General features: G+C 38.5%; 1 protein-coding gene across 2 annotated transcripts in view; it reads right to left on the bottom strand.

Moving 5' to 3' along the window:
* Positions 1–978: 978 nt before the first annotated feature.
* The window catches only part of LOC124621884 (sterol regulatory element-binding protein 1), an 85,102-nt gene continuing 72,132 nt past the window's right edge, over positions 979–13,948 (bottom strand). For both annotated transcript variants that reach the window (XM_047147354.1, XM_047147355.1), the window contains exon 15: positions 979–3,741. In XM_047147354.1, the coding sequence (XP_047003310.1) occupies positions 3,524–3,741 (218 nt within the window). In that variant the 3' untranslated portion in view covers positions 979–3,523. The remainder of the gene's footprint in view (positions 3,742–13,948) is intronic.

The raw sequence follows: 13,948 nt of genomic DNA on the forward strand, positions 1-13,948 counted from the left end.
GAAAACAAGCCAATGTCAGTAGGAGTTGATAGTAAGGGGACAGTAAAGGGATCAAACAAAAGAGCCCCACCAGCAGATCCACTAAGCAGCTTGAAACCCACAGGCTCAGACAGAAATAAAGTGAGATTGTGAATGTTAGCAAAGGGAGTGAAAATACAGAAAAGAAATGCACACATGGTAGGCAGGAATCAGTCCTGGGAATTAGTGCTGAATGATGATAATCAAAAAATTCATCTCTTCAAGTTATGTAATTAAAAAAGAACAAAAATTAAAAATATGTAATACACAGAAGAAAACAAGGTTTCTGCATTTTAAGGGATAGTTTAAAACTGTAATCAACTTGTCGAAACACATAGTGGAGCACATTTTCAGAACCACTCCAAATCTTACCACCAAGAGCTCTTTTGTTCTCCATATGGCAAGATGGTTCAACTTACATGTCAGCTATATAATGAGGTGTTGTCAACAAAAGACTCTCTGGGGAGGGACAGGAGGTGTATTATATTTCCACTCATCCATCCTGAAATGCTGTTGCCAACTATAATTTGCAACACCTCGGCTGGCATTAGCTATGACAAGGCCAAAGGAAAGTTCCCATGTGTTAGTCAGATCTACTGTATTGATCCATTTAATTGTCTGCAATATCGGTTTCCAACCTCTAATATTGTGCAGTTTTAGAAGCGTTAACTTAGATATGGGTCCATGATTAATCTCATGTAAACACAGTGAAGTAGGTTATTACATTGATGAGAACAAACAAGAAATTTCCCCTGCCTGGTAATGAGAATAAATGAGAGGAAAAAATAACTGGAAGTTGTTCATAATCTCGTTCTTCACTCTTATGTTGACATGCATGGTGTCCCAGCACAGATAAAAGTGAAACAATCAAATTAAATTATCCACACCACAGAAGAGAGTACATTAAGGCAACTAAGATAGGAATAAATTGACACTGCTTGAACTCTTATTCTTATAAAATTTATTTAAGTTACAAAAGTTGTACTGTACAATTGTGTAAAACACTCTCACTCTCTCTCTCTCTCTCTCTCTCTCTGAGTGACTGGAAAACTCAGAAGCACAAAAGAATTACAAGAAATAATAGATATGTAAACAGTTTAAAATAGTTTTGGAATCAATGAGTATTTATAACCATATGATAAAGAAAATACTCAGATTCTAACACATCTTACTTTAACATCCAATGAATGAGACAATAACAAAACAGAGTGAGGGTTTGTATACAGTAATTTGTGGTAGTTTAAGTGGCTAGTTTATTCTCTACAATAAAACTTATAGAGTGATGTCACACATGAATTACTCTTAGTACGAATGTGGAAAATTATATGAAAATAATCTGAGTTTCCTCTTTCCCTACATATTTACAAAATATTACAAATTCACCAGAATTACAGTGCGTCAACAAGTTTAATAAATATGATTTAAGAACTCTGCAACATTTTTTTTCTTTGTTTGTAATCCGCTACATTTTCTATTATGAAGAGATTTTAAATGAAATAAGGACAAACTGTAAAGCAATTTAAAGTGGACTAACAAAAATTAACTCCTTCGTACTTGCATAATTGTTGAAAATATTTTTTTGCATTTAACTGTAAATCTAGTTCTTTTAATAACTATGATCTCACATTAAAGACAGATGAAATGATCACATGATTAAGAAAATACCCTTACTTTTTAACAACAGCTGATGATATTCTATTAAAAAAATTATCCAGGCCAAGGAAAAATAAGCTTTTTAATAAATCCATATTAACTACCATTTTTTGAAATTAATATATTTTTTTTAATGCAATTTTACCTATTTTAAGTTTTGGGATAGAAGTGGAAGGAATCATTAGTGGTTCATGTACACCGAATGTTTCTTCAAGTAAACTATAACACTTTTGTTTTCAAATAGAGGATTTTGTCACACTTTACGTACTCCATGTCAGGCCCACGAATACTATTCCGCAGGTTGTTGAGCACTGTCATCTGCAAAACAAATTCTACAGAACTTCCATCCCCCAGGCCCAAACACAACATTCTCAATAATGTTGGCCATTGGGTTTGAGAAGAATCTAGAAACTGCTGTTGGCCCAAAATGGCACTTGCATTCGATAACACCGCTCCAAAATCTGCAGTACACAGAACTGAGACTGAAGCAGTATGCGAGCGTTTGTGCAATTGCTACCATAGATCAAGAACACTGATATCAGCTTCAAGGTGATCTTCACGAACATGCCAGAGCCAAGGCCAGCTGCCGATACTCCTCATACTCTTTAGATCTGACAGCTGTCAATGGTGCAGAATGGGGGCAGTCCCACAGACCTGCTGAGCCAGAGGACTTGGTATACCTGTTAGGCAGGGAAGGAAAAGAAACTACTGAATCTGTACAAAATATGTTGCACTCTTTAATAAACTGCAGCATTTTAGGTGTGACCTTTACGAAAGGACATTAACTGTGGATACTTAGTCTTAATGCTAACCTTTTGGCCCCAGAGTTTGAATATTTGCACATAAGATTTATCTTTCATGAATAGTTTGTCCTAAGACGGAGAAATTTTCAAGAATTTCAGCGAGCAAATTCCCCATTTATCAGGGGAAAATTAAAAGCAGTTGGGTTGTTTGGATCTAATATTTGAAAAATGATGTTTCATTCCATCTTCAAATCATAAATGACTGAGTAAGAGGGAGGGAGGAGGTGTTTGTTACCAAGTTCTCAGGTAATAAAAAAGACCCACATCACATTTCTGTTGTAATTGATATGCTGAAAAAGTCCATGAAGTTAGGCTGTTTAATGGGGCTCAATTTTCATTTTTGAGCACATGCCACAATTTTCTCCCTGCAAATTTGTGTATGTCGGAGAGGAACAAGGTGAGCACTTTCATCAAATCATTAAAGTGATGACAAAAGGTATCACAATTGCTGGAGCACCCATACAATAAGAGAGACTGTGCATCACTTTGAGACGTACAAAAGGCAATTCGCCACAGTGAAAGCAATGGTAGATGCTTTAAGGAGGATAGAGAAAATTAATGTAAGTCAATGGCGTATACAGAAAATTTACGTTAAGTCAGTGGACACGTAAGTGCTATGCAATAACGACTTTTTTTCACGCATGTCCTTAGTATAAAACCTTCACTCATGCTAGAAAATTAAATTACTTTTCATTACAATTACAAATGTTTTGCTAATTTTCTAGTTTATAAAGAAGTCATGTTGCGGTAAAACTTATGTGATGGGAAAAAACTGAAGTCAGATTTGAATTTAGTATACAAAAATCCTTGAGATTGAGCCATTACGTAGCAAAAATTAGCTAAAGACATTTTTCATTGGCCTGGGTTATCTTTGGATTTTCAATGCAAACAAATTAATCATACTGCAGGAGGAGATTGATGGAGTTTACTTAGTTTAAGAAACAAAAGACAGAAATGTCAATTGCAATTGTTTCAATGCTTGTCCAGACTTGGAGAGAAACTAAAAAGATTTGGAATGTCAATTGTGTCTCATAAAATACTAAGATCACTTAATTTGTGACAGAACTGCTACCAAGAGATTTCATAAGATTGTAGCATTCCCCAAGCCTCTTTCGGTCACCAATTCTCTCTAGAGTCTTCGCTGCTTCTGCAAGCATGCCAGCACGCTCGCCTGGTGATGAGAGAAGCTGTGCTGGCAGGTGGCGGCAAGCCAGATATAAGGCCATTGCATGCTCTCGCTCTCCACTAACTTCTTGTTGGCTTTTATCTACAAAACCAAACAATGAGTGCAGTCAATCACAACTGTATATCTGAACAAAGAAGAAAAATATATTTAAAATACTTAACATCACAGCAATCTTAGTAATACAATACACATTCATTACTCAAAAAAAAAATCTGTATTTTTTTAATGGAATTTTCTCACTACTTCAAATCTGTTCCATTTTTGTGTTTTTAAGAATAATCCAGATGTTTCCCAGGAGGCACAAAATATTTAAGAATACTGCATTTTATTACTCTTCAAAGATTTCACTGCGAGATTTACAGCTCTTGTCAATTATTAACTTCATTTATGAATTTATAAGCTGTTATTTTCTTACCACAAAATGCAGTCTCTAAACTAAAACAAAATTCCTTATTCAAGAATTTCTCATTACCGTTGCCATGTGTAAAATAGTGTACAAGGGTCAAGTGAAGAGGTCTTGGCCAGGCATAAAGAAGGTATTCAAATCAACAAAACATTGCATTTTGTTCCAATTTTGGTACACACTAGGCAATAATATCAAGTCAAGTGTCAACTTGCCTGACAGAATAGCATTTTCCATTTGAAAAAATAGTTGCATGTCTTTTGTTTAAATTCATAAAATGAGGTAGTGGTGGTGTAAAATTCCTTGTTGTCGATGTCTTTTCACCAATGGAAAGATTCATAAGGAATTTGATCCTTCATTTTCAATGGTTTAGAAATGGGCAGCTGAATTCAAAGCTGAATTCAACACCCTCCCACCTTCTCTCTCTCTCTCTCTCTCTCTCTCTCTCTCTCTCTCTCTCTCTCTCTCTTCCATTATACTTTAATATCCCATCAGCTGCATAAGACATGGTTTTGTGTAGGTGGCTACTGTACAGATAGGAGAAGAAAACAACAGTTGTGGCCTTACTGAAAGGATAATATTGGTTGAAGTAATATATGGACAGAGGGGATGGGGTGGGTGGGAGGCTAAATCAAGAGGGCTAATCATAATTAAACTGGCTTCTCTCCTCTTGCCAGAGATGTGTCTTTTGATAAAAATCTACCAACGAATTGTACAAACCTTCAGTTTCATATCTTGAAGTTAGCAAAAGGAATACAAAGACAGAAAAGTTCTTCAAGTACAGTTTCTCTGTTATTTCACACTCAACACATTCCAATGGCATACAAAGTGAAAAAAAAAAACAAAGACTTGTGGAAAAAATACCTTAAGCAAAAATTATTATCCAAGAGAGTACAACAAATTTCTCTCATTTTCTACTGGAATAACGCCAAGGAATGACTAAAATCTTGTCAAAATGAGTTGGTCATAGTTATCTACCATCTACTTCAGTACCATTCATTGATCAGTCCACAGTGAGCTGACTCAAGCAAATGTCAAAAAGGTACTGGGGGTGGGAACTCTTAACGAACAGGACTTGAAATGAAGGGGAGATGGAGAAGCAGGTGTTATTTTTGTGGATATGAAGGACAGCTGTCAACAATTCTAATTGTACAAGCATCTGATGATAATATTAATGAGATTTAAAATAACTAAAATCTTCTTCATTTAAAGTTCTAGAGACATCTATGTGCATCTTGTGACCATTGCCTTCTAATATGAAACAAGAAAATACTAATTGTTAACGAACATTTATTACTGTGCCTTTTACATCTTACTGGGCACCACTGTATTAAGCAAAGAGAGCCAATAAGCACCTATAGACAGAGTTACTTCAACAAATTGTGAAAAGAATGAATGAATGAATGAATGACCTGATTTATAAAGTAGCTACTTAATTTTCACCTATTTCCTAATATAGGAATATTCATATCTGGAGGCTTGTGAAGTTGTGGAAAATTAAAGTTTATCAGCATAGTTATAGAAATCTTAACATGGCTGCGAAAGAGCAACTGTGTAAATCTGAAGAGGTTGAAAAATCAGCCAACCAGTTGCAAATAAAGGTTTATAAGTCCTTGACCTAGGTTTCAATATTTGTAAAAATATCTTCTTCAGAAGCAGTGGGCCAGGCCTTATTACATAACATGATGGTACATTAGATTAGATGAAGCCGAGTGGCTCTTGTCGTATTCAACGTTGAAACAGGGAGAGGCTCTTGTCAACACAAAAATGTAATAGGCGACACAGGATAAAATATTTGCATAAGTTATGTGTACATCCTGCCAGAGACTAAGATCCTGGCATGATGTACATGTAACTTATCCAAATAAGTCTCTGGCATGATGTACACATAACTTATGCAAATATTTTATCCTATGATGCCTATTACAATTTTATGTTGACAAGAGCCTCTACCTGTGGGCATTCACTAGTGAGCATTCATTCTGCGGTACGATATGTGTAATCTGGCTGCTATCTAAAGCCATTGCTTGTGATGATTCTTGTTTTGTCAATTTTGTATATGACAAGAACTGCTCAGCTTCATCAATCTAATGTTCCATCATGTGATATAACAAGGCCCACTATTTCTCAAGAAGAAATTTTTACAAATATCGAAACCTAGATCAAGGAGGAACAAAACTTTATTTGCAACTGGTTGGCTGGTTTCTCAACCTCCTCAGTTAGAGATATATATGAGACTGATTTTGTACAAAATTCTTCATGAAATTATGTTTAACACTTTAGATCTATTAGCCCTATGATTCAATTAATATACAGCCCATATCAACAGAAAAGGAGACTGACAACAGATTAAATGTTTCCTCTAATTCCCAGAGGTCTTTGAGATGTATGTCAAGTGTGCGGATAATAACTTTACTATATTTAGGGGTACCTTTCAAAATTTTGCTCTACTTCAAGTGTACTACAGAAACGTAGTACAGCTAACAATTTCCATCTCTCTTATAAGAGTGCCCAGCAACCAACATTCTAATCAATTAAAAAAACAGTATTTTACGCCATACATAAAAGCAATTCTTTAATTACAAATTCAACACAATATCAACACAAATATAAGAATACTTAGTTTTTTGTTTGCTCTTCACTTGAATACGTACAGCAATTTTTTGTGGGTTGATAAAACTTAAAATTTCCCTTAGTAGGATTTTGTATTTCTCATCTCCACAACAATGCAAGTTAGTTTCTTGTTGGTTGGTATTCTTGATATTCACAACAATCGGTTTACTTTCAGAGGAAGCATTTGTATTTTCGACTCTTACAACTGGCATCTGGTTTCTGTAAAAATTGAAAACAGCCTTTCGCTCCCTGTATTTTACCCCTGCCACCTTCAGAATTTGAAAGAGAGTATTCCAGTTAACATTGTCAAAAGCTTTCTCAACAAATGCTAGAAACGTAGGTTTGCCTTTTCTTACTCTTTCTTCTAAGATAAGTCGTAAGGTTAGTATTGCCTCACGTGTTCCAACATTTCTACGGAATCCAAACTGATCTTCCCCGAGGTCCGTTTCTACCAGTTTTTCCATTCGTCGGTAAAGAATTCGCGTTAGTATTTTGCAGCTGTGACTTATTAAACTGATAGTTCAGTAATTTTCACATCTGTCAACACCTGCCTTCTTTGGGATTGGAATTATTATATTCTTCTCGAAGTCTGAGGGTGGGAGTCAGGTAGGCACAGTATTTCTTGATTTCCAAAAAGCATTTGACACACCACATCTACACTTATTGTCAAAAGTTTGATCATATGGGGTATCAAGTGAAATTTGTGACTGGATTGATGACTTATCGGTATGGAGAACACAGCACGTTATCTTGGTTGGGGAATTGTCGTCGTCAGATGTAGAAGTAACTTTGGGTGTGCCCCAGGAAGTGTGTCAAGACCCTTGCTGTTCATGTTGTATATTAATGACCTTACGGACAATATTAATACTAACCTCAGACTTTTTGCAGATGATGCAGTATGTTGTATCTAAATGACCCTTCAGATAATATTAATAGTAACCTCAGACGTTCTGCACTTCTGCAGTTATCTATAATGAAGAACTGTGAAAGAAACTGAGTAAATATTTAGTCAGATCTTGTTAAGATTTCAAAGTGGTAAAAATAGGCAACTTGCTTTAAATGTTCAGAAATGTAAAGCTGTGCACTTAACAAAATGAAAAAATACATAGTATCCTGTGACTATAATATCAATAAGTCACATTTGGAATTGGCCAAGTGTTACAAATATCTGGATGTAACACTTTGTGGGGATACGAAATGGAATGTGCCTCTGTGATCATAAGTTCAATTCTGGATAAAGCAGGTGGCACACTTCAATTTATTGGTAGGAAACTGGGAAGCGCAATCAGTCTAAAAAGGAGACTGTTTACAAATCACTTGTACGACCCATTCTAGAATGTATCTCAAGTGTGTGGAACCCATACCAAACAGGAATAACATGGGATATTGAACATACACATATCAGGACATCGTGAATAGTCACAGGTTTGTTTAACCTGGGGAAAAGTTTTGCACAGATGCTGAAGAAACTGAACTGGCAGAGTCTTGAAGATAGATGTAAACTATCGCGAGAAAGTTTAATACCAAATTTTCAAGAATCGGCTTTAAATGTTGACTCTATGAATATACTACAATCTCTTGCATATCGCTCTCACAGAGACTGTGAGGATAAGATTAGAATAGTTACAGCACACACAGAGGCATTCAAACAATCATTCTTCTTGTTCGCCAAAAGTGAATGGAATGTACTCTCTGCCATGTAGTTCACAGTGGTTTGCAGGGGGTAGATGTAGATGATTATTGGAAAAAAGCATAGGTCATTCCCATTTGCAAGAAGCACTGCTGAACAGACAAGCAAAACTATAGGCTTATATCTCTGACATTGGTCAGTTTTGGAACACATTTTATGCTCGCATTTTATGACATTCCTGGAGGCTGAAAAACTCCTCTGTAGGACTCAAGATGGGTTCCCAAAATAATGAACATGTGAAGTCCAGAAATCAGTAAATGCTTGGCACCCAGGTAGATACAATGTTTCTTTACTTGAAGAAGCCATTTGATACAGTTCCAAACTGCTGCCTAATGAATAAAATGCTAGTGTACATAGCATCAGACCAACTGTGTGAATGGACAGAAGAGTTTCTTGCAAAGAGAACACAACATTTCATCCTGAATGGAGAGAAGTCCTCAGAAGTAAAAGTAACTTCAGAAGTGCCCCAGGCAGGTTTACAGGAACGTTACTTTTGACAATATATATAAATGAGGTTTGCCGATGACATTGTAATTCTGTCAGAGACAGCAAAGGACTTGGAAGAGCAGTTGAACTGAATGGACAGTGTCTTGAAAGGAGGGTAGAAGATGAACATCAACAAAAGCAAAACGAGGATAATGGAATGTAGTCGAATTAAGTCGGGTGACGCTGAGGGAATTAGATTAGGAAATGAGACACTTAAAGTAGTAAAGGAGTTTTGCTATTTCGGGAGCAAAATAACTGATGATGGTCGAAGTAGACAGGATATAAAATGTAGACTGGCAATGGCAAGGAAAGTGTTTCTGAAGAAGAGAAATTTGTTAACATCGAGTATAGATATAAGTGTCAGGAAGTTGTTTCTGAAAGTATTTGTATGGAGTGTAGCCATGTATGGAAGTGAAACATGGACGATAAATAGTTCGGACAAGAAGAGAATAGAAGCTTTCCAAATGTGGTGCTACAGAAGAATGCTGAAGATTAGATGGGTAGATCACATAAGTAATGAGGAGGTATTGAATAGAATTGGGGAGAAGAGGAGTTTGTGGCACAACTTGACTAGAAGAAGGGATCGGTTGGTAGGACATGTTCTGAGGCATCAAGGGATCACCTATTTGGTACTGGAGGGCAGCATGGAGGGTAAAAATCGTAGGGGGAGACCAAGAGATGAATACACTAAGCAGATTCAGAAGGATGTAGGCTGCAGTAGGTACTGGGAGATGATGAAGCTTGCACAGGATCGAGTAGTATGGAGAGCTGTATCAAACCAGTCTCAGGACTGTAGACCACAACAACAACAACAACAACAACATATAAATGATCCAGTAAATAACTTTGGGAGTTCCATGAGGTGTTTTGCAGATGATGATGTTATATATGGGGGAGTTGCAATGCTAGGAAACTGTAGCGAAATGCAGGACCCCTGCAGAGGATTGACACTTGTTTCAAGGAATGGCAAAAGATTCTCAATGTAAATGAATGTAACATACTGCAAATAAATAGGGAGACCATTTATTACATGATTACACAATTGCAGAACAATCCCAGTAAGCAGTTACTCCCATAAAACATCTAAGAGTATGTGTACAGAAAGATCCGATGTGGAACGACCACACAAAATTAATCAAGAGTAAGGCAGATGTCAGACAGATTCACTGGAATAATCCTCATGAAATGTAGTCCATCAATAAAGGAAGTAGCATACATAATGCTCATTCAACCAATACTTGAATACTGCTCGCCAGTACTGGATTTTTACCAGACAGGACTGATAAGAGGAAGTTGAGAAGATCCTAAGAAGAGTAGCACATTTCGTTACAGATCCCAGAGATAATCAACCAACTCCAGTGGGCGAAGCTGCAAGAAAGATGTTCTGCTTCAAGTTGCAGTTTATTGTTAAAGTTCCAAGGGGCATATTCTTAGAATCATCAACAAACATACTGATTCCTCCTATGTGTATCTCGTGAAAAGACCAGGAACATAAAATTAGCAAGATTCAAGCCCACATGGAGGTTTATTGGCACTCATTCTCCCCATAAACTATTTGTGACAGTGGTACACAAAGTACTCTCCAACAAACACCTTAGGTGGCTTGCTGAGTATACAGGAGAGTATACAGGGTGTTCAGAAATTCTAATTACAAACTTCTAGGACTCATAGAAGGAAGTGAGTAATAGTATTTCGAACTGGAACTCATGTCCGGAAACATAATGTTTCTGTGCTGCAACCGTTTGAAAAACATGTCGGTAATGTGACCACCTTTACAAGTAATTGTTTAGGCGTGAGCCAGTATATCACTTGTTTACAGCACCAATAGCTAAGGAACTGCTCATATACTCGACAGGTCCTCTTCAATGTGTGCAGTACGGCCTCTTCCAACTTGGGCTTGTGGAATCTCCTTGAAGCACCACAGTCACACCTGATGATGGTGGTGGGTGTCCTCTCTCAAAGCCATTGCATAATTGTGGCGAAAAGAGTACGCTATGGAGTTGAATGTTGTAGATACCGATCTTGAAGAAAGTGATGGCGATAGCCTATTCCAACTATGATATGTGGAATCTCCTTGGAGCAACACAGTAATACCTGCTGATGGTGCTGGAATCATCTCTCGAAGCCATTGCATGATTGTGGTGAAAAAGGTACGCTGTGGAGTTGGAAGTTGTAGATAACGATCTCTAAGAAGGTGATGGGCATCTCTTTCATTACCATGAACTTTGATATTCAGAAAGATCATGTTGTGGTCTGCTAATGTGTTCTCAACCATGTTGTACTAACACTCGTAGACACGTAAATGAGGCTTGAACCAAGTCAGAGAGGTAGGACAGATGTGAAATGATCATTAGCTGATCTGAAATAACCCCCCCCCTCCCCCCTCCCCACAAACACCATGACTACCCTATTGCATACCTCCATATAAAATGTTTTCAATGGTTGTAGTGTGGAAATAGTATGCCTCTGGGCATGGGTTCCTATTCAAAATATTATGCACTCAGTTCCTTCTGTAAGTCCAAGAAGTTTGTAATAGGAATTTCTGAACATCCTGTAGACGTAAGTGTAGGTATGTTCAAATACCAGCCCGTACATAAATACTTATAAAGTGTCCTTTATAAAATTCATACAAACTGTGAAGCTCACAGCATACAATATTTTCACATTGCTACCCGACACATTCAATAGTATGCATCGGACTACTGATACATGTATTGGACACTCATTCTGAAACTACAGGTACATTCACAATTTTGAATTGTGTTGTGTAAGTAATAACTTAAATGATTTTCATTATCTATATAAATACAAATTTATGAATAGAATAGGAAGAAGCATTCCACTTGGGAAAAATATACTAAAAAACAAAGATGCTGTGACTTACCACACGAGAAAGCGCTGGTAGATAGACACAATAGGTTGCTTCATCAGGAAAGAGGGAAGGAGAGGGAAAGACGAAAGAATGTGGGTTTTAAGGGAGAGGGTAAGGAATCACTCCAATCCCGGGAGCGGAAAAACTTACCTTAGGGGGAAAAAGGGACAGGTATACATTCACGCGCGCGCACACACACACACACACACACACACACACACACACACATATCCATCCGCACATATACAGACACAGGCAGACATATGTAAAGGCAAAGAGTTTGGGCAGAGATGTCAGTCGAGGCGGAATGGGATTACCTTGGCAAACTTTGTATGTAGTGTTGTCTGAAAGCTGACGCAGTCCCTTGACCATTGATGCCACTTCCCAATACACAAATATCCCGCACGTCCAGGGCCTCGCTGCAATGGAGCACTTCCTTTCACGCCGATCACCTGCCACCCTACCTAAAACCTCTTTCCTCATTACCTTAGCCAGCTTCATCCTAACTCACAACTTCTTCACTTTTGAAGGCCACACAAACCAACAATTAAAGTGAACAGCCATGGGTACCAGGATGGTCGCCTCGTACGCCAACTTATTTATAGGTCGCTTAGAGGAAGCTTTCTTGGCCACCCAGGCCTGCCAACCCAAAGTTTGGTACAGATTTATTGATGACATCTTCATGATCTGAACTCACAGTGAAGAACAACTCCAGAATTTCCTCTCCAACCTCAACTCCTTTGGTTCCATCAGATTCACCTGGTCCTACTCCAAATCCCATGTCACTTTCAACATTGACTTCCATCTGTCGAATGGCCAGCCTCACACATCCGTCCACATCAAACTCACCGACAAGCAACAGTACCTCCATTATGACAGCTACCACCCCTTCCACATCAAACGGTCCCTTCCCTACAGCTTAGGTCTTCATGGCAAACGAATCTGCTCCAGTACTGAATCCCTGAACCTTTACACCAACAACCTGAAAACAGCTTTCGCATCCCGCAACTACCCTCCCGACCTGGTACAGAAGCAAATAACCAGAGCCACTTCCTCATCCCCTCAAACCCAGAACCTCCCACAGAAGAACCACAAAAGTGCGCCACTTGTGACAGGATACTTTCTACGACTGGATCAGACTCTGAATGTGGCTATCCAGCAGGGATACGACTTCCTCAAATCCTGCCCTGAAATGAGATCCATCCTTCATGAAATCCTCCCCACTCCACCAAGAGCGTCTTTCCACCACCTACCTAACCTTCCTAACCTCTTGGTTCATCCCTATGAAATCCCCAAACCACCTTCCCTACCCTCTGGCTCCTATCCTTGTAACCGCCCCTGGTGTAAAACCTGTCCCATGCACCCTCCCACCACCACCTACTCCAGTCCTGTAACCCGGAAGATGTACACGATCAAAGGCAGAGCCACGTGTGAAAGCACCCACCTGATTTACCAACTGACCTGCCTACACTGTGAAGCCTTCTATGCGGGAATGACCAGTAACAAACTGTCCATTCGCATGAATGGACACAGGCAGACAGTGTTTGTTGGTAATGAGGATCACCCTGTGGCTAAACATGCCTTGGTACACGGCCAGCACATCTTCGCAGTGTTACACCGTCCTGGTTATCTGGATACTTCCCACTAACACCAACCTATCAGAACTCCGGAGATGGGAACTTGCCCTTCAATATATCCTCTCTTCCCGTTACCCACCAGGCCTCAACCTCCACTAATTTAAAATTGCTGCCCCTCGTACATCACTTGTCACTCAACAACATCTTTGCCTCTGTACTTCTGCCTCGACTGACATCTCTGCCCAAACTCTTTGCCTTTACACATGTCTGCCTGTGTCTGTATATGTGTGTGTGTGTGCGTGTGCGCGAGCGAGAGTGTATACCTGTCCCTTTTCCGCTCCCTGGATTGGAATGATTCCTTACCCTCTCCCTTAAAACCCACATCCTTTCGTCTTTCCCGCTCCTTCCCTCTTTCCTGATGAAGCAACCGTGGGTTGCGAAAGCTTGAAATTTATGTGTGTGTGTTTTTTTTTGTGTCTATCTACCAGCACTTTCTCATTTGGTAAGTCACAGAATCTTTGTTTTTTAAATATAAATTTAAATTTTTTTTTTTTTTTTCCCCATAGTCTTAAATCTTCGAAAGTTCTTCAGCAATTGCTTTGAAATTTTGGCATAATGCTGCACATGAATATGTATGTGTTTTTATA

This window comes from Schistocerca americana, chromosome 7 (assembly GCF_021461395.2).
Source record: "Schistocerca americana isolate TAMUIC-IGC-003095 chromosome 7, iqSchAmer2.1, whole genome shotgun sequence".
NCBI lineage: Eukaryota > Metazoa > Arthropoda > Insecta > Orthoptera > Acrididae > Schistocerca > Schistocerca americana.